The sequence below is a fragment of the Heloderma suspectum genome, chromosome 5, assembly GCF_057233095.1.
Source record: "Heloderma suspectum isolate Gila_16-S chromosome 5, 16-S_ref, whole genome shotgun sequence".
NCBI classification, from domain to species: domain Eukaryota; kingdom Metazoa; phylum Chordata; class Lepidosauria; order Squamata; family Helodermatidae; genus Heloderma; species Heloderma suspectum.
In genome coordinates, this window is record NC_139462.1 from 50,982,076 (window position 1) to 51,003,811 (window position 21,736).

General features: G+C 42.9%; 1 protein-coding gene across 5 annotated transcripts; it reads right to left on the reverse strand.

Moving 5' to 3' along the window:
- Nucleotides 1–574: 574 nt before the first annotated feature.
- On the reverse strand, nucleotides 575–21,492 carry MFSD8 (major facilitator superfamily domain containing 8). 5 transcript variants are annotated; one of them, XM_084856004.1, is made up of 12 exons: nucleotides 21,391–21,492; nucleotides 20,760–20,851; nucleotides 19,358–19,401; nucleotides 13,769–14,009; nucleotides 12,713–12,826; nucleotides 11,520–11,664; nucleotides 10,024–10,082; nucleotides 7,151–7,259; nucleotides 5,755–5,889; nucleotides 5,338–5,441; nucleotides 5,001–5,257; nucleotides 575–2,916 (listed from the first exon to the last, which is right to left on the reverse strand). In XM_084856004.1, exons 1-12 carry the CDS (start codon nucleotides 21,465–21,467, stop codon nucleotides 2,701–2,703), a joined length of 1,593 nt encoding a protein of 530 aa, XP_084712130.1. In that variant the 5' UTR covers nucleotides 21,468–21,492; the 3' UTR covers nucleotides 575–2,700. The 5 variants fall into 5 exon arrangements, with proteins under 5 accessions (XP_084712130.1, XP_084712133.1, XP_084712132.1 ...); XM_084856007.1 differs by having other exon boundaries at nucleotides 1,262–2,916; nucleotides 20,789–20,851; XM_084856006.1 differs by having other exon boundaries at nucleotides 1,262–2,916; nucleotides 20,750–20,851.
- Between the last annotated feature and the right edge of the window lie 244 nt (nucleotides 21,493–21,736).

Consider the following 21,736-nt stretch of genomic DNA (forward strand, 5'->3'; position numbering starts at 1 on the left):
ATTTAGTACTCTAGTGGAAGAAGGGTGTCCACATTCTCTTCAGTATTAGGGGACAGCTTTTAATGAAATGTATTCTTAAATATGAAATATACCCATGAAAGTGCCACCTATTAAAAATCACAAGAGTGCTGCCTCATATGCATGTGTACTACTTGATTATGGCTTGGATCTGAAAGGTGTCCTTGTACTCACTGAAGGCTGTTTCACAGCACACACTATCATTGCATGAAAAAAGTAAAATTCAACCAGATTTGCTTGTGCAACCTGTTGCTGGAGTAGAAGATAGATAACTGCTGTAGCACTTATTATAATACTGGGTTGTATCCAATGTTAAGTCTAATTTGTCCCATTTACTTCAATGGGTCTATGCTAAGCGGACTAACATTGGATATAACCCACTGGCTAGACTCTTAAGCATTTGTAGAACTCTAGTGATTACTTTTCTTTGTTCATACTTATTGTTGTTGTTGATTCGTTCAGTCACTGTGTAAGTAACACTTTTTCCTGTAGTTATCAAGGAATAAAAAGATATTACCTAGCCCAAGTTTTTGTAATAAAATATTAACTATACATGCCCAAGCATAAAACACATTTATGAAAACACAACTCAGCAAAAAGTCATTTCTACATTTGTCAAAACTCACTTGGAACAGCTCAAGCTTAGTGCTGCTTAGACTGTGTTGAATTAGTTATCTGCATTAAAATGTGTGCCTTTTACTATATGAGCAGCAGTATTTTGGGAAAAGTGAGGTTATTCCCAAATACGTTCTTATGAATGTGCCTCCCATTGCCTGGAGCTGGAGAGCAACTACATTCAGGGCCATTAAGCAGCAGCAAATAGAGAAATGAAGGATGTGAGAGGGGCGTAAAAAAAAAAAAAGGTAAAGATGTCCTCAACCAGTAGTGTCCAACTCTAGGGTGCAGTGCTCATCCCCGTTTCTAAGCCAAAGAGCCAGCGCTGTCTGAAGACGCTTCCGTGGTCATGTGGCCGGCATGACTGAACACCGAGGTGCACGGAACGCTGTTACCTTTCCCGCCGAGGCGGTACCTATTTATCTAGTTGCAATTTCTTGCTTTGGAACTGCTAGGTTGGCAGGAGAGAGGGGCATACTATATGACAAATGATTAATCACTGCTGCACTTTGAGGTTCCTTGACATAAATATTCCATTCCTGCAGATTTAAGTCTAAAAGTTAAGTGTAATTGAATCATTTCCTTTGTATAAAATATTCAGTGTATGGATGAACACAAGAACAAGATTTAAAAATACCCACAGCATGATTTTATTTACTGGATTCATTTCTACTAAATCTTGTTAGAGATTCATTAACATTTAGAAGAGGCAGCCAATTATAAAAGTGCATAAATGCATAGCTTTTTCAAGTTTGGTCTGAAAAACACTTTCAGTAAGACCTGATTCACAGAATCAAGGCATTTTTAAAATTACCACCACCGTCACAGTAAGTAGAATTAAGACTAGTGTCATCTCTTGAAACTATATACACCAAAACCATTTCGTTACCCACTTTGATCACAACAGCCTATCACTTTCAGTACTGTGCTGGGAGTTAGTCTGTTAAACAAAGTATCAATTAAAGGAAACGTGTGGGTGCATGGAGCATAAGTTGTGTAAAAAAGTTGTGTAAGAAAGTACAATCTGTAGCACCGCACAACATCATTACTGATCATGGGGCATGTCAGTTAAGGCATCAGCCTTAGCTTTCCGTTTCCTGGCTTGAGCCAACATGAGAGAGGTTTAACTCTGGTTTTAAACCAGCAAGTTTTTTGATCACTGAATTTCCCTGATTTTTGAAAAGGAAACCTATAATTAAGAGCTGGCAATCCTATCCTATCCTCAATCTATCTGAATCTGCTTTCTTGCAAATTTACCTATATGATAAATTGGATTATAAATACTTAATAGTAATCATGATTTTATTTGAAGGATCAGGATTCTAAAATTTTGGGGAGAACTTCCAGAAGAGGAGGCTGCCTTCTGCAGACAGTGGGCCTCCACATGTAGAAAACGATGAGAATGGCAAGGGAGGGGTGGAGCGAGTGTGCTCATCCTCACTTCCCTTCCTCACGTGTAGAGTTTATACACGATGAGAATGGCGGAATAGTGCTTGATTCTCACAGCCATCTTAGTGAGTGTTCATAGGATGTGAACACATGTCACAGGCTTTCATGGGGCACAAAAACCTTAATAACTTTTGAACCACTGCTCAGAATTTCACCAGACTAATGAAAGGCATATCTCCTCACAAACCTGAGTAACATACATCAGTAGTTTTCACCAAAATATGGAAGAAATATACGATATGCCGAGCCACAGCTTGGACTAAAATGGACAAATGTGTCAATTTTCAGCATCTTAACTTGCTACTATGGCAGTTTTTATCAGAACGGTTTGACATTTTGCAGAATTGTAGACCTTGTTAGGCAGATCATGGATGCCAAGTTTCACGTTATTAGCTCAATGGGTGTCATTTTTAAAAGCAGTAGAATTTTGAGGCTTACAATGGTGAAACGTTTTGTGTGTGACCCACCTTAACTCACTCCTGTGCTCCTTTAATAGTAGTATATGGTATTTCTATAGGGCATTGGCCTGTCAAAAGGTGCAGAACTATAGGTCCTTGGACATCAGCAATGACATACACTAGTTGCAACAAAACAAACCTGATCAGTAGATACCCATAGCTAAGAGCTCTGCTCTTGTAGCCTCTGATATCTGATAGAAAATGCAACAAGTCTCTTGTACACCACTTCCAAGAGTAAGAGAGAGAGAACAACAATTCCACAGATTAGGCCGAATGCCCAGCGGGGTCCAAAGTGAGTGTAGAGTTGGCTGACAAACACTGGGCCAAGTATACGTGCACCACTTCCAGAGGCAGTTAGCCAGCCCATGTAGACACCCTAAAACAGATCAGAGGACTGTATTCAGTGTTAATGTGTGGGGTCTTCTTTATCACTTCTGAAATATTCAAACACAAGCAATTACCAAGACATGCTTTCAATTCTGAACATTTGAAATTTTAACTAGGAGTAGGATCAAGATTTAGCTGTATGCAACTGGGCTGGCAGAGCAGAATTCTCCATCTCCCCTCCCACCGCAGTTTGTTTATTTGTTTACTGCATTTATATCCCGCCTTTTTTCCTCTTGCATGAACCCAAGGCGGCTTACATTATCCTCCTCCTCTCCATTTTATCCTCACAACAACAACCCTGTTAAGTAGGTTGGGCTGAGAGTCTGTGACTGGCCCAAAGTCACCAGTGAGCTTCCATGGCCAAGGGGGGACTAGAACGCGGATCTCCTGGCTCCCAGTCCAACGCTCTAGCCAATACACCACGCTGGCTCTCTAGCCCCCTGAAAATGCTACACAGGAGGTCTGGGGTCCCTGCTGAATGGGGTGAGCTGTGGTGGAGGGAGACAGGAGATCCTCCAAAATCAGGCAGCAGCACTTTCCGTGCATGGAGCTGTTCATGGAAGGTAGATCCTAGATCCAACCTGAAGTGTTTAAATAGCAGTTCTGCTTATGGTTAATACACTGTACAGGAGCAGCATGGTTATCATACTGTTTAAGAATCAAGGTAGCACTGTTCTATGCACAATGTGCATGAGAAGTCCAGTTATTGACTGAGAAATTATTAACCCATGATTTGCGGGGATGCACACCACATTCGGTTTGCAGCAACAACCTATGAATGCTTCATTTGTAGGTTGTTAGTGTGATGTCTGAACCCGGACACTCTGATTGTTTAACCCACAAACCGCCCATAGTTAACCTATGATTTGTTCTTAGGTTAACTTTGGATTGTTTAATCCATGAATAACCGGAAGTCTCTGCGTTCCGATGTCACGCTAACAAGCTATGAATCCGGTGTTCATACACTGTTGCTGCAAACTGGAAGTGGCTCACACATGGCACATCCCCATAAATCATGGGTTAATTAACCCATTATTTGCCACCATTACATGTGAACAGCCTCAGTACCTAGAAAATGGTAAAATTTTAAAGTTATCTAGTGCTACAGATTAAGATACCATTTAAAATTATTTTACTGAATGAACAAACACAACAAAGAGCTTCAGGAGAGAAAGGGGAACAACTCAATTTTCATGCATTAAGAGAAATCTTAAATAGAACTCTAAACTAATGTATTGCTTGCTGTCTAATACTGAATCAGGGAGCAGTCCTAAATCAGCTTGGAGAGTGACAGAACAGCCGTTCAAAAGCAGCAGAAGTGCTACTCCACCAGCAGAGTGGATCTGCTAGGGGGATGAGATGCACTGTGCTAGAGGTCCCCCAGTAGGCCTCCAGAAAACTCTGCTGCTGGTGAAATGCCATTGTTAGGGTGGGTGGGAAATCCAGGCATGTTGAGGGCTGCTGTTAATCTGCAAGATCCTAAGACCACACATTCCCCCAACACGTTCCCCCAAAAGGTCCATACATTACACCACCTCCAGATATAGTGTAGTTAATCCTCCCCCACTAGATTCAATGGAGGGGGAAAAAGAAAAATACAAAACAGGGTAGGAAAAAAGGAAGAGCCATCCCAATCCCACCCACCCACTTTGGCTGCAGGAAACCAGCAGGGCTTTCAATGTGGTGGTTGCTCTGGCAAGGAATCTATCCTCCGCCATAAGATTTCTCTGTAAGACAGACTTAACATTTTGATAGCCCAAGAACACTAAAAAGTGAGCTGTTTGCTCGCTTGAGACAAAACACCAAGTAGCAACTCATGACCTCCATCACCTTAGCTGCACTGACTGTCTGTAAAAGCTACTGCTATATGGCTTTCTCTACTTATTCAGCCTTCAGTAACTAACTCCCCCAGTAACGAGACAAGGTCACCAAGATAAGGAAAGATGGCTCCATGTTCAGCAAACTGCCCACTTACCAGTGCTTTTCCACAATTTCTGGCAAAGTTACACAAAACTGAAATAAATATCATATCTACACCCGTTATGAAGAGATCATTTGAAGTTTAAATCTTACCTGAGGCTTTGGTCCTAAGATTTTTGAATATAAAGTATAAGACATGACATTACAGGCTGGATAACCCAATCCTATTAGAATGTCAGTGGTGATGTACTGTCCGAGACGGATTACTGGAGTATACAGGCACCAGGACTGTATAATAGGACACCCTGTTGCTTCAACAGTATTATTGGATGGAAGCTGTGTTTGCCCTTTCCAGAAAAATGCAAGGCTTTCACTGAAGGTCATTCTTGGAATAGAATCATTCTTTATGTCTGTGAAAATAAAAATACTATATACAGATGCAGATATTCAACTGAAAGCTTAAGCTATAATGTTTACATTATATTTATACCTTCCCACTGGATATTAGGTAATTGCTTTCCCCAAGGTAACAAGACAAAGAATCCAACCAAGATAATCACTAGGCCTCCGTAAAGTATAGCACGTTCACCAGTCCTGTTGGATAATCAAAACTATAATTACAATATTCATATTCACATATTACGTAAAAACAAATCTGTATACAAAGTTAGATTTGACACATCTAAAGTCCAGATTTCCTCTTCCTACACGATATATAGAGCGCTGGTAGTTAAGAGTGCTCCAAGGATTAGGGTGGTACTAATGCTTACATAGTAAGCTACTGCATTAGAGGGGTTTATTTATGGACAATCATTAGCAAGCTAGAGTTCACTGAACCTTTTGAGATCAGGCATTTCTCTGTCTTAACTAAATATCACAATGAAACAGTATACCCTCAGTAACTTACCTTTTGGAAAGTACTTTAACTGCTAAAAATACAATGACTGATTCAATGCCAATAGAACCAAGGATTAATCCATTGATCAACACTGCTTTTTTCCTGGTCCAGGAATACATATCCATTGTCAATGGTGTAGCTATGCTGGAGAATAAAATAAAAGGCATTAACATATTCAGGGTTTTTTGCCAATGGCAAGGGGCCTTGAAGGATTTAAAGGATACCAACTCCCCAATTTCAGCTAGCTGCATCATCACTAATTGGTAAACCCCAGTAGACATTCATCCTAATAGCACATAGAAAACAAGGAAGCTAGCAATCAGAGGAATGTATCAAAGCAGAAAGCTGGTAAAGAAAAATACAGGTTCTTGCAAGACACACTGGGAAGAAGCCTTTCCTTTATTACCATTTAGAAGTTCAAAGGAAAATATGAAAGCTAGGTCCCTCTGGCTCCTCTTTCTTTTTCTCTCTCTCTCTCTCTTTCTGGCTCTTTTCTTTTTCCTCTCTCTGACTCCTCTCCCCTCCCCCCTCTCTCTGACTCTTCTTTCTCTCTCTCTCTGGTCTTTTTCTTTCTCCCTCTCTTACCATCCCCATGCAAGTGAATGGAGCAATTTCTTCATACATTTGTATGATTCAAGAAAAAGCCCCCCTGCCAAAAATCAGCTGGAGGGCAGAGTGAAGCCCCTGCCTCCAAGGACCCTGTTGCCCCAATGGTCCTTAAGAGGGGGTGGGCTTCACCCTGCCCTCCAGCTGCTTTTCAGCAGGGAAAGGCTTTTCCCCTCCCTATTTAAAACAATGAAGAATCACTCCATTGGCTTGTATAGGTGGGGAAAAGTCACCCTACCAAAAATCAGCTGGACGGTGGGCAAACCTGCACCCCACTAAGGACCTGTTGCCCCAAGGGGCCTTGGTTGGGGGTGCCAGCCATTTTTTGGAAGGAGGACATTGGTGGAGACCCCTGATTTATCATGTTTTTGGTTGATGAACTGCAACCTCTGTAAACATGTATGTGTTGGCACCTCTTTCCCTCCCCTCAATTCTCTCCTCTAAACCCACCTTTTCCATGTGGTTTGTTTTCTGTATTCCCAACTGTAAGCAAGCTTTAAGTACGCATACCTGCATATTTTTCCTATTTAACTTTGTAATGTGCTATGCACACTTACAGTGTATAAATATTAGCAGCTTGGTCAACTGAAACTTCAGTTATCTTCAATTATCAGCAACTATAATGGATCAAGCCTTCTCATCATACAGCAAGGGAAACCTTCCCATGTTAATTTCACAAAGAGATAATCATAATATGAACTGGTAATGTGAATCTAGCTGAGGTTCCTATGCTGTGACCCTGTGCTATTGTAGTACTACAAAAACGTTAATGAGATACCGCAGAATCAGATATACTTACGTTTCAAAGACTGCAAAAACAAATAAGATGACAAAGAAAAGAATGTTTGTTGATATGACAGCCACCTGGTCAATGTTTCCTTGATTATCTGGACCCACCTCATCATTTTCTATATTAAAACAAAAAAGATATCTGCTGTAATGTTAAATCAAGATACACAGAGGCCCAGTTCAGACATAACTATCCTGAGCTGAGACAGACCCAGTTTGGACAATCAAATCCTGTCTTAAGCCAGAATAGGAATATGCTTCACGTACCTGCATACAGTCTCTTTGCTCTTCCCTTTGTGCTTGTTTGGAAGCCATTAACCATAGTACCTATGTTAGACCCAACAGGAAGCTATGGTTAACTGTAGCTTCCCGGTTTGTTTCACTGCTCATGCAAAAGGAGGAGCAAAGTGCAAGCAAAGGGGCTACATGCAGGTGCATAAGCTCATGCAGATCTTGGTCTGTTACGCCATGATTTGATCACACTAATGCAGGCAATAAGTGTTGTGCCTGTACATTCCCTCCACCACTTCACTCATACGCTGGAATTAAAGAAAATGTCTGGGATTCGTTAAACCTATTTCCCATTACTTTTTAACTGGGAAACTATATTCTTGGCTTGTTGTTGTTGTTCAGTCGTTCAGTCGTGTCCGACTCTTCGTGACCCCATGGACCGTAGCACGCCAGGCCTTCCTGTCCTGCGCTCTCTCCCGGAGCGTGCTCAAGTTCATATTCATTGCATCCGTGATGCTATCTAGCCATCTCATCCTCTGCCGTCCCCTTCTCCTTTTGCCTTCAATCTTTCCCAGCATCAGGGTCTTTTCCAGGGAGTTTTCTCTTCGCATTAGGTGGCCAAAATATTTCAACTTCAGCTTCAGTATCTGTCCTTCCAATGAGCAGTCAGGGTTGATTTCCTTTAGGATGGACTGATTTGACCTCCTTGCAGTCCAGGGGACTCGTAAGAGTCTTCTCCAGCACCACAGTTCGAAAGCATCAATTCTTCGGCGCTCAGCCTTCCTTATAGTCCAGCTCTCACAGCCATACATTACTACTGGGAAAACCATAGCTTTGATTAGACGGACCTTTGTCAGCAAGGTGATGTCTCTGCTTCTTACTATGCTGTCTAGGTTGGCCACAGCTTTCCTCCCAAGGAGCAAGCGTCTTTTAATTTCATGGCTACAGTCACCGTCTGCGGTGATCTTGGAGCCCAAGAAAGTAAAATCTGTCACTGCTTCCATTTCTTCCCCTTCTATATGCCAGGAAGTGATGGGGCCAGATGCCATGATCTTAGTTTTTTTAATGTTGAGTTTCAAACCAGCTTTTGCACTCTCCTCTTTCACCCTCAACAAGAGGCTCTTTAGATCCTCTTTGCTTTCTGCCATTAGGGTGGTATCGTCTGCATATCGGAGGTTGTTGATAATTCTCCCAGCAATCTTAATTCCGACCTCTGATTCATCCAACCCAGCATTTCTCATGATGTACTCTGCATAGAAGTTAAATAATTCTTGGCTTACTAACTTACATAAAAAAATTGAAATCGTGCATTCGGCTTGGAACATGAGATTGCAGAACAAGAGATAAAGAAAACTGATTATGTTAATCAGGGATTCAATGGGAACTATGGTTTCTATGCACATTATAAAGACTAGTAGTGCACCCTGTGGTTTGTAACTGTTGCTTTAAGATAATGGAATTCTTGTTGCAGATATACCTGTTTAACTGTCTTTTCAGACTCCAGTTCCACTGATGAAGTGGGTTTTAACCCACAAAAGTTCACACTAATTTCTTAAAATATCTGAACTAAAACCGTCTATATGTGTGCTACACTTAACTCTTGAATTTGTTAACTCACATGTGAAACCAGAGACTGAACTATAGTTTCCTGGTTCAGATGTAATTGGAAACTACGGCTTTACAAATCCTGGATATCTTCTTTTCTGGCATGTGAGTGACAAAGAGGAGTGATCATGCAGCCCCAACCCTTGTTCTTAGTTTAATAAGCCATGGTTTATTAAGTCAAGATCATTATGTCTGAATTGGGTCATAGAGTTATGCTTTTTTTTAAGTTTTTAGTTTCTTAAACAAGAGACATCAGCTGTTCTACAATTTCTGCAAGGCATTTACTATAAGATACGTTAAATTTCTCTTTAGAATCTGACACTTTGAAGGTCACTTTGCACTAGACAATAGCCACAAGTATTATACATTTAAACGTCAGTGTTTCACTGCCCCTAACCTGAACTTGTGTTGCAATGAATACATTGAAAGAACACCTATCAGGGAGTCACAGACAAATACAGATCCCTTCAAAATATCTATATGGTGCAACACAAGGAAAAAAAGTAAATACATGTAGCTGCCTTGCATGTTACAGAAGAGAAGTACAGATTAAATCTTTAATGGGTTAATGTTTGTACTGCAAAATGTGGCAAAAGTTTGCACATTCAAGCCTTTTAGCCAAAAAAGCTTGTACACATATATACAGCTTACCCAATTCCTCTGTGTATTTAGAACTATGTTTTTAAAAGATCCTGATAACCATTTAACATAAAAAACACTCTGGCCTGGTCATTCATCCAGCTGAGGATCTCCTCTGCATAGTGGAGGAGCAGGTGTACACGCTCACTGCAGACAGTCACTATATATATAAAGTCACTATTCTGGCCAACTAGCACTTACTTGAGAGCCACTAAGTCCAATAAAGGTGGCAGCAGCTGCAGGGATTGACTCTATATGCTTACCTCTTTCTGCTGGGAGACACATGCACAAGAAAGTGATTGCCATCATTGCTTACCCAGGCCTGGTAGGTGACCCTGCCAGTTTGTTTATTACTATTCCAAAAGTGTACCACCATATTCTATTTCAGGTTCTCTGCAAAAATATTACCGTCTGCTTCACAGTTGATGCTGCTCTGTGGTTGACCCATGTCATCTACACAATGTTCTCTAAAATTTTTAAAAAACAGTTATTTAACACACCAAGAAAATTTACAGGCTACAGTAATACTTTTAACACCCAGTGTTGTAATAATACCATGTTCACAGAACAAACAGTTTTTGTATTTCTAATCACTTTCAAGGCCACGCCCAAGTAATTTTCAAGGCTATGACATACCAGAGGGCTGTTCCTAGCATTGGCCAAAGGAGGACAAATTAGGTTGGACATAAAACATTATTGCAGTGCAATCCTATACATTTTTAGTCAGAAGTAAGCTACACTGTGTTGAATTGGGCTTTCTCCCAGGTAAACGTGCATAGGATCGCAGTGTTAAAGTTTTTGTTTTTTTAATCCTTACACAGTAATGACATTCCTAGTTCTGGCACGATAAGTTACAGAAAACCATTAAGACTGAATCATCTACACTAACCTTTGGAATCAAGACCAATTTGATTGGCTAAACCAATCTGAAACTGTTCTATTCAACCTGTTTTTGGAAGAGTGGCCCCATGACATTTCTACCAATAATATTTCAATTTCATCTCTTAAGAAAACTGAGACCATGCTCATAGGGTAATAATTTCGTTTTCAGTAATTTTAATGGAAACTTTCAAGGTAAGAGGATCCCAAAAAACCCTCCTTGTACTTCTAAGTTTCTGCTGATACAGTTCGGACTCACTTGCCCACATAAGGCCTCTAGAATCTCAAGACTCCTAGTGATGACTACTCTACTTTCAGCATTGCATCACAAAGACTGTTTTTCTAATTTCCAGAATGGAAAAATAAAATTCCAAAATGGCAATTTATTTGATTTTGTGGGAACCTAAACACCAATTACATGATGCTGGCTTACATCCCAAAATAACCACCTTTGTTTTAGCGTAATTAATAGACAACATGTCCTTCTTGCAAAAAATTTCCAACACCATTAATAGTCTACATAAACCCATTTACATATGGGAAAGGAGCACCATATTATCTGCATAAAGCAATACAGATAATTTTTTCTGTATAAAAGGCAAAAGAACTTGTTATTGCTGAGGTCAAACGCCGTTTTGTTGATCAAGAAATTGAACCAAAAATAGGGTCAAATGTACACTTCATGTGACTGGAACTCTGTTAAAATACCAGTATGATCTGACCTCCGAAAAAGTGCTGGACTAGAGTATTAAACAAACTGCACTGAAATCAATACTCAGAAATGTTCTCATCTACAAAATCAGCAAATTACCCTTCACCAATACTGACCTCTCTGTGTTTCACTTTAAAAAAAGAGAGTTTACAAACAATTTCTTTGCCTTGCTCCTAGTTAGACCCAAAAAGAAAACAGAATACACTAACCCAGAAGAACAAACATTTTGGAAAAAACATCTGCATTGACTAAAATATTAAGGGCAAATTTTTGGTATAACCCATCTTCAAGAACAGCATTAGTTTCCAATTACCTAAATACAGCAAATAGCAGAACAACGTTAATAATTCCTAGGAGAGCTCCAAAGAGAACTGGTGCTGTGTACATGTTCACCTGAAGTTGAATGATTTTCCATGTGACTCCTTTTTCTCCAATGAATGTAAAGAGAGTCTGAAAGACTAACACAAAACATGTAGAATTAATTACAACAGGACTTGAAGAGCATTTTTAAATATTAAGATAAGCAGTGCTTTTGCCCTAAACTTTACCCATTGCAGACTTTCTAAAACATGCCCGATACTGAAAAATATAGGGAAAAAAAATCCCAAGATGGATGGCATTGAGCGTGCATGCCTGTCTGTCTCTCTCCATGCACACACAAACCTCAGAGCAAGAATAACTGAATCCAAGTTTAGAGATTGCACGCCCTCTATTTTTTGTGGTCCATACTAATTTTTCACCTTGAGATATATAGTGCTGTTCTTTGGCCTGATCAATCTAAGTATGCATTAGCTAAGGGGGATAAAATTAGAGTATGATATAAAAGGGGTTTCTTGATATTTGTTCTTAGTTTGTAGAATAAATGGGCTTTATGAAATATTTTTATTCCAAGATCTGAAATGTTGATTGTTTGTAGTTACCTAAAATGCAAAAAGATGTTTGTCAGAATGAATTTTGTATTGTGGCTTTTTGTAAATGTAACTGTTCTACGGTCTTTCTGCTGTGGGATTTTTAGGCTGCAATCCTATATACACATACATGGGAGTAAGACCTGTAGAGCTCAATTGGGTATCCTTTTAGTTGATATGCATAGGATTGTAGTATTAAATGTACCTTTGCAAAGCTATAGGGTAGATGAGCATGTTCAACTGCGTAGGTATTTCCAACACTTTCCTTCAATTTATGATGAGTCTAGCAGTCACCATAAATGAACAATAGCTTAATACTGGGAGGAGGGACAAGGGATCAAGAGTGTTTCTGATGTGGAAATGAATTTCTGAGGAGTGGAAATCAAGAATGTGTTTGTGATGTCTTTTCCAGCAGGACAATGAGTGATTACCTGAATCTGCTACTTCAATCCTTTAGAAGCATATGATAAACTGCCTTCAGAGACCTCCATGAAAAGAACAGCTGATTAAATTGAATTTAAGCAAATTAAGTAACAGTATTTGTGATCCAGAATACCTGGTTCCTCATACATTAGAAAAGAATGAGAACATAACATACCTGGTCCCAGTATGAATCCCACTGCTTGGCAAGCACTAGTGTTTGCCATGGCACTCGTTCTTTCAGTAAGGGAGGTGGCACCAGCAATGTATGACCGCACTACTGCTACATTTCCTAAAACACAAACAGAAGAAAGTATGTTTGACATTTTTAAAACACAAGGATTTTCCTTTATTTACCCAACTACACACATAATTAGCCAAGAGTCTGCCAGCATAACAGGCACAAATGATCTTCCTTTGCCTGCTTGCCATGCCTATTTTCAATATATTTGATAACTACTGAAATCCATATAACTGCAAAGGAAACTTTGTCCTAAAATGATTATTCGTAACTGCATCAAACTGCTTCTGTCAGAATGTTTCAACAACTTGAATGCTTCAGCAGAAAGCATTATACACACCATGTCTCTTCCACAGCATTTTGAGGTTAGGAACATAATGAAGGTGTAAGTGGCCTTCGGAGGAACTGCACTACTCAAGCAAGATTCTAAAACCAATATAACTTCACCAGCAATTTCAGGCCCTCTGATGTCACAATGGATCTACATTACTCTTGTGAGTCAACTACTCCAACTGGTAACTGGGATAGTGGGGACACCTTTGAGTATATTTTCTGAAGTCAAGCAATGGAAATTATGTATTTACACCAAGAGGTTCTGAATGCTAATATAGCCAGCGCGGTGTAGTAAAGAGTGTTGGATTGGGACTGGGGAGACCAGGGTTCAAGTCCCCACTTGACTATGAAGCTCACTAGATGACTTTGCATTGGTCACTGAGTCTCAGCCTAACCTATCACACAGGGTTGATAGGATAAAATGGAAAGGAAGCGGATCACGTATGCCACCTTGGCCTTCTCAGAAGAAAAGGCAGCACATGACTGAAATAGATAAATGCCACCTTGAGGGTGAACATGTGATAAGTGGAACCTTTTGCCAAAAGGGGATAGATTTCCATAGCTGTTTGTAAGTTTTTGATTAACCTAATACCACAGCTACCTTAAATGGCATGAAGCGACTATTCCATTAGTTTTCAATTTAAGTGCTTCTAAAATTACCTGCACCAAACCCCACCAGAGCTCGAGCAACCAGCATGTAGTATTTGTTGTATGAAGCAGGTAAATGGACATAGGCATAGAGACAGTTGGCGACCACTGAAATGGAAGTTGAAACTACAAGAGGCTCTCTTCTTGGCCTGTAATTAGACCATACTCCAAAGAAGGGGGAGGCCAGCATTTGACCGATGCTATATGAAGCAATAATCCAGCCCAGGAAACTTTCATCTGCAGTTTTATCTACCTATGGAAACAACAAAAGCAACTTCAACAACAATGTTGTGTGTGTGTGTGTGTGTGTGTGTGTGTGTGTGTTTTCCTTTTCCTGGGGGATTTTGTTGTGGTTTTAGGGGTGGGTAGCCTGCCTGATAGGCGGGAGCGAGGGGGCATGTGTCCACCTGATAGAGGCAGCGGGGGGAGTGTTGGGGGCCAGAAGATACCGAGGCTGGGCGGCAGGCGCTGGCCGAGCGCTAGGGGCAGGCCATGCCAGGTAAGGGGAACAAGGGAGAGATGTGTAGTATCTGTCCCCTGCTCCGGGCCTGTCCAGAGCCAAAGGATGGCTGGGGGAGGCGTGACCCCATCTTCTGGCCTTCATTTGCTGCTCTGCAATGCCATGTCTGTTACCCAGAAAACCTCCCTCATCCATGACATGATCCTGGATGAGGGTGCAGACCTGGCATGTATTACGGAGACCTGGCTGGCCGGGGCTGCTGCTCCAACCCTTGCGGCCATGTGTCCAGCTGGATTTTCGTATGCACAGCAGCCGAGGGCTGGGGATCAGGGAAGGGGAGTGGCTGTTATCTACCGAGAGTCCTTGGTCTTCACCAGACGCCCTCTCCGGGAGACCAAGGTTGCTGAGTGCATGTACTGGAGGTTGGGCCCGAAAGGCAGTCTGGGGATTCTGCTCATGTACCGTCCACCCCGCTGCACGACTGACTCCCTGGCCGAGGTGCTTGAGGTGGTCGCTGATGTACGTGTACAGTCCCCTAACTTACTGGTGTTGGGGGACTTCAACGTACATTCGGAGGCCATCCTCACAGGACCCTGGGACTTCATGGAGACCATGGCCTCCTGGGAGCTGCACCATATTCTAACTGGGCCCACCCATGTAGCCGGTCATGCACTAGACCTTGTGTTTGTTTCTGGAGAAGCGGGGAGTGATCTGGAAGTCGGGGGTATATCCACCAACCCCTTGTCATGGTCAGGTCACTATCTGGTGATGTTGGACTTCTCGGTTCCACAACCCCTCCGCAGGGGTGGAGGACCCATTAAAATGGTCCGCCCCAGGCGTCTTATGGATCCGAATGGATTCCTGAACGCACTTGGGGATTCTCTGGGGCATGCCAACGGCCACTCGGTTGAGACCCTGGTGGGTGGCTGGAATGCCGCAATCACTGGGGGATTAGATCAGGTGGCTCCGAAACGCCCTCTCCCCCTGAACAGGGCTCGGACTGCACCATGGTTCAATCCGCGGTTACGAGCTCTGAAACAGGAGGCGGGACGGCTAGAGCGCCGGTGGCGGAAGTCTCGCTCCAAAGACGATCAGACACGGGCTAGAGCTATACCTTCAGCCTATCACGTGGCGGTGAAGGCAGCAAAAAAGGAATATTATGCTGCCTCCATCGCGTCTGCAGAGTGCTGTCCCAGGAGGTTGTTTCAAGTGGTCCGGAGCCTGGTTGGTCCTGTGGCTCCGGAACCACTGGAGCATTCTAAGGCCTCCTGTGAGGCCTTAGCAAGGCACTTTGCAGATAAAATTGATCAGATTAGGTGTGTTACTCTGCACGCTGTGGATACAGTTAGTGAGCAAGAGGCAGCCTGTGGCAAACCGGTTTTGTGGGATCGGTTCCAGCTTCTTCCTCCTGATGAAGTGGACAAGGTGCTTTCATCTGTAAGGCCGACCACCTGCTTACTTGATCCTTGCCCATCTTGGCTCATTATGGGCTGCAGAGAGAGACTGGGTGAGGGGATCAGGGCGGTAGTGAACGCCTCCCTTGAGGAGGGAGTGATGCCATCAGCCCTCAAGGAGGCAGTGATAAGACCGCTCTTAAAGAAGCCCTCCTTGGATCCTCAAGTTCTGAACAACTTTCGCCCAGTCTCAAATCTGCCATTTTTGGGCAAGGTGATTGAGCGGGTGGTGGCGGTGCAGTTGAAGGCACACTTGGAAGAAACTGATTATCTAGACCCATTTCAGTCGGGCTTCAGGCCTGGGCATGGGACAGAAACGGCCTTGGTCACCTTGGTAGATGATATGAGGAGGGCTCTGGATAGGGGTGAATGCTCCTTCCTTGTTCTCCTCGACCTCTCAGCAGCTTTCGATACCGCTGACCACGGTATCCTCCTGGACCGCCTGGAGGGGTTGGGCATTGGGGACACCGTATTGCGGTGGTTCCGGTCCTTCCTCTCCGGCAGGTACCAGAGGGTAGCACTGGGAGAGGAGGTTTCGGACCCGTGGCCACTCACTTGTGGGGTGTCACAGGGTTCCATCCTCTCCCCGATGCTATTTAACATCTATGTGAAGCCGCTGGGGGCTATCATCAGGAGGTTTGGGGTGCAGTGTCATCAATATGCGGATGACACGCAGCTCTACCTCTCGTTCAAATCTTCACCAAGGTTGGCCGTAGAATCCCTGTCCAAATGTCTGGAGATGGTGAATGGCTGGATGGGGAGGAACAAGCTGAAGCTGAACCCTGACAAGACCGAGGTACTTTTGGTGGGAGACAAGAGGAGGCTGGGGGATGTTGACCTGGTGTTGAATGGGGTACGGCTACCCTTGAAAGACCAGGTCCGCAGCCTGGGGGTCATTTTGGACTCCCAGCTGTCCATGGAGGCTCAGGTGTCAGCTGTGAGCCGGACAGTGCTGTATCAACTCTATCTGATACGGCAGCTGCGCCCCTTCCTTCCCGACCATCTGCTCCCATCGGTAGTACATGCCCTGGTCTCCTCTCGTTTAGACTACTGTAATGCGCTCTACGTGGGGTTACCCTTGAAGACGGTTCGGAAACTGCAGCTGGTACAGAACGCAGCGGCTCGCCTGATTAAAGACAGCCGCCGGCGAGATCACATCACTCCAGTGCTGAAGGAGTTGCACTGGTTACCAGTTGTTTTCCGGGCCAAATTCAAGGTGTTGGTTTCGACCTTTAAAACCCTATATGGTTCCGGCCCAGCCTATCTTAAGGAGCGCCTCCAGCAGCACCAGACAGGCCGCTTAACAAGAACAGCCTCGGATGGCCTTCTCTCTGTCCCATCAGCCAGGACAGCTAGACTGGTGGGGACGAGGGAGAGGGCCTTTTCTGTGGTGGCCCCCACTCTGTGGAACTCCCTCCCTAGGGAACTCCGTCATGCCCCCTCTTTAATGAGCTTCCGTCGTGCATTAAAAACGTTGTTGTTCAGGCAGGCATTTGGGGTGGGTTAGGGTATTTTAGAAAATGTTTTTATTGTAGAATTTTATTGTTTTAAACTGTTTTTATTGTAAGTTGTACATCGCCCAGAGTGGCTGGGTGACCAGCCAGATGGGCGATTAATAAATTTAATAATAAATAAATAAATAAAATGGCGTTGTATTCTACAAGTCCCCAGCAACACTCTTAGAAACAGTACCACACAAAATTCAGAATACTAATATTTTCAAGTATTATCCTCCTACTGAAACATGGTCAACTTTAGGTAACTTACGTTACCTAAAACTGAAGCTGAACATTTTAAAAAGAGAATTACTTATGAATGCCCGGTCTTGTAGACAACCATTTGATAAGAAACAGATAAAAGCTGGATGTATTACAAAGTGATAGAAGAATCTGGGTAAACCCACTGTGGCAGTAGTATGGGAATATGTTTGGAAGAGGTCCATAAAATACCATCCTGCCCCATGCCAATATTCATAAAAAGTATGAAGATACTTCAATAGTACTGCCACATCCTGAAGAGAAGAACAGATTTCAAACTCCAGCTAGCAATTATGGGAGGTGAAAGGCTAGGAGACAGATTTCGCCATATCTGGTATTTATGTGCATTGATGAAGTTTTGGGAGGAAAGGATCAATACTATAAGAGAGATTTGAGGTAGTCATTCCCTCTGTGCCTACAGAGAATGAGTGAAGTGGCTGCCATAGGGCTCTATTATAACTCTTTCCACCCTGATAATTTTCTGCCAGTAATGCTGCTCTTTAAGTGTGCTGTGATTCAGTAGATCTATTACACTACAGCCAAAGTGGTCCTTGTGTCTCCAGAACTGCAATGTGCAGCGAAAACATGAGTAGATCTGTGCGGTGCAACCTGGGGAAAAGCTAGCAACAGGATGCAATGGTAAGATACAGGAGGAAATTGGTTGTAAACGTTAATGGCTCTACAGAGTCACAGCACACAGCAGCGTTCATATACAAAGGCAGCTGGTGGGAAGAAAAATTACATGGCTCTATAGATGCAGAATCACTTTTTGCATATATACTATTTAAGAATGCAAGGCAGAAGAACATTTCACTTCTCTGGCATGTCACAAGAAGCATACATCATACGTATTAATTCAGTCAATGAGAAAGTGTGTTTTGCAGTGGGGAAATTATTTGCATGCCAAAAAACAGGGTGCAATCTAATCTAGATTACTGTGCCAGATGGGCTCACATGTCGACACAACAGGCCATTTTGGGGAATGTGTGTACCTCCCATATCCTCAGCTGCATACACCTGCCATTCCCCATAATCAGGCTCCCTGTGTACCCTTTGGCAACCAAGTCCAATGTTCTCCCTGCAGTCTTTTCTGATGAAAAGACCTGGCAAGAGGGGCACGCTTTAGGCGGTGAAGCCAAGAGGATACACTCCCTCCCCCTGCCTGGCGTTTCTCAACAGAAAGTCTGGGTACAACAACTGTACTGGACTTGGCTTCTTCAAGGCACTCTTAGGCAGTGGAGTCCAAAGGGATTCGTTCCACTCCTTCCTCAAGTTTCCAGATGGAAAGACTGGGTGGGGTTTGCATGCTGTAGGACTCAAATTGCCTAAAGGCACTCTGTGCACCTTTAAAGAGCAGAGTCCAATGCTCCCTCCCCACCTTTCTTGTCCCTGAACAGGGAAGGTCAGCAGGTATGTAGGCATGCTGGTTTGGCACTTCACAGCCACAGTTCTTTGCTTTGCCATTCAGGTGCCAAATAACCTACTGCTTTCCTGCTAGCTTTGCAACTGGGTATAGTCCCTACCCACCACTCAACCTTCAAATTTGGGAGGAAGGCTGTCTCATTCTGCTTGCCAGTGGGCAGTGCCACATTCCCCAAGGCAAGTGGATTTATTGAAGCATATCCACAATGGCCATTATCAGACACCAAGAGAGATGGGGAACAGGACTCTGTTATGTCTTATAGCCATGCCTCCACAGGCAATGCCTGGACTGAGTTCAGAGACACTGAACGAAAGTTAAAAGTTCAACATTTTAAATGTAATGACAAAAACGGCTTTTATAATAAGCATACTTCCATTCAGTAGTCTGAATTTGTATAATTCACACATCCCCATAATACAGTTTATAGATGTTAAACAAAAAAGCCCTTTTGTAATTTGCCTTGTACTACAGCATAATTTCCTCATTCAAATTTAGGAGGTTACAAACCTGTTGAAGATAGGGCCATATTGACATCACGACAATAGAAAATCCTGCAACATAAAGGTTTGAAGTTATTTTGTGCTGCTGTTATTGATTTATAGCAAGTTCTGCATATATTTGCTTGGAAAAAATATTGTAATCCAGAATGCTGAAAGTCCATAGAGAAATTAAAACAGCCACCTTGAAGAATCCCCCCCCCCACACACACACCACAATCCAGATAATTTTAGATGATATGTACGCTCTCCAGGTTTATTCTTACTGACATCAATGGTACTAAGCCAGGGATTCAAAACAAAGCAACTTACCTACAACTAAACTGCACACGCTGACTAAGAAGACTTAACCCCACATTTAACATTGAGGCTTCAGCTAGTTTAACTGCATGCACTCCTATGTAACTGGTTGTAGATCACCCTAGAACAGCCTCCCTCGACACAGTTCCCTCTAGATGTCTTGGGATTCAAATTCCATCAGGCCAGTCAGCATGGCCAATGATCAGGAATTCTTGGAGTTGTAGTTCAAAACATCTGAAGGGCACCAGGATGGGGAAGGATGTCCTAGATTATCTACCCTGAAGAAATAGGAATGTAGTAAAATCAAGAGTGAATTAAACTGCAGTCAAGAGATTGAGTCAACTCGCTTACATTGGTATAATCTTACTGGTGAATGTGCAACTAAACAATTATAATAAGTGTATGAATCATTCCCTACCCAATGTGTGTGACCTAACAGAGCGTCTTTAATGAGGTTACATGCACTGAATTAAGGTACTAAATAGCAAGAGACTGGCCAGCTTTCCTGGTTCAACTGACAACAATTAAGTCTTGGAAAAATAAGTGGATATTTAGATTAAGGTTCTTCCTACAGCTTTTCTATGAGAAGAGCACCATTATAGGAGTATAGGGAGGAGAAAGAGTTCCAGTGGAAAGCAAAATATTGCCAGCTTATTCTTTCTTTCCTTTAATAAATAAATAAAATAAACATACTGTGGCTAGAGGAACAGATGGAAAGCATGGCCACTCCACTGGCTTTACTGAGAGATCAGCTCCATCTGGCTTTCTCTCCCTGAATGGCTTCTATTCCAGCTGTCACTGTAAGAACTATGTAACTTTAAGAACTGGCATCTCAGTTTGCTTACTCTCATTAACCCTCCTCATTGCTTTTTCCTTTTGCATCATGTAGTTTAGATTGTAAACTTGCAGGCCAGGAGTGTCTTGTTTTTATTGATCTCATGTAAACTACTCTGGGAGCCTTTTTGGCTGAAAAGTGAGGCAAAAATGCTTTAAATAAATAAATGTGGATTGCCATGAAAAGGGTTTTTAGAAAACATTTTTAGTGTAAATTCAGTGCAGGCAAAAAAGCGATCATATAAAAGATTATATTGGCAGACATCACATTTACAAACCAACACTGCTGAAGAACATTGTAAGGTACATTATCCGAATGGCTCTCCACCGGCTATTGTAATGCTGTAGTGTTTCCATAATATCCCCGCATCTGTAGTAACAGCAATAATAAAAGAACAGAGTCTTGACACTTGTTTTCGTCTAACTTACAGACAGTTCTTAAAGCATAACAAGCACTCAGAGCACTCTGTTACTGCAGATATTTTGTTTATTTGATTATACTCCATCTTTCTGTGATAAAAAAAACAAACCCAAGGCAGCTTGCAACAAATATATCAAAATTAAACTTAGTACTACGGCACACTAAAATCATATAAAATATTCACCTGAAAAACTCCCACCAGAATAACATAAATCTTAAGAGCCCGTTTAAAAAAGGACAAAAATAACGTGAGAAACTTGTCAGGAAACGATCCTGAACTTCGTATTTGAACCTGAAAACGGGATATTTCATAAGCACGTGGAAGAAAAAAAGACCCAAACCCAGCGAAAATGTTGGCGTTTCCTACGCACGGGAAGAACACTACGCCCCCGGCCGCGCTTTTGGGTTCTTGCACCCCAGCTTCAAACCCAGACCCCCGCCCTCTGAGCCCAATAACACCCTCCCCTCGCGCAGTCTCCCCTGCTTACTGGCTGCCTTCACCATTAGCGCCCAGCAGAGGCTCTTCCTGCCCCTCAGCCACCGGCTCCACGCTATCCGCCGCCATGACCGGCTTCTAAACATCCGGAGCCGCCCCTCTCGCGCAGGCGAGAGCCAATCCGCGCCCACACCTTTCTTCTGACAGTGGCGCGCGCGCCCGCCCGCCTCCCGCTCCTTGTTTCTCTGTCTCCACCTGTATGAATCGGGAGCGGACGCATCACGTGACGCGCGGCGACAAAAGCGCAGGGGGCGGGAGGGCGAGAAGCGAGGCAGAGGAAGCAAGTCCGTGCTGGTCACGTGAGGTCCGACGAACTGGCCTCTAAGCAGCTCATTGGT

What these genes read in the sequence shown, in the direction of transcription:
- MFSD8 (XM_084856004.1), bottom strand. Translation starts at nt 21,467, where the DNA reads ATGGCGGCGGATAGCGTGGAGCCGGTGGCTGAGGGGCAGGAAGAGCCT. An exon ending in TATGGCCCTATCTTCAACAG is followed by an intron (nt 14,010 to 19,357) that starts GTTTGTAACCTC and finishes TTGTTTCCATAG; the next exon opens with GTAGATAAAACTGCAGATGA. An exon ending in GGGATTCATACTGGGACCAG is followed by an intron (nt 11,665 to 12,712) that starts GTATGTTATGTT and finishes GTTTTGTGTTAG; the next exon opens with TCTTTCAGACTCTCTTTACA.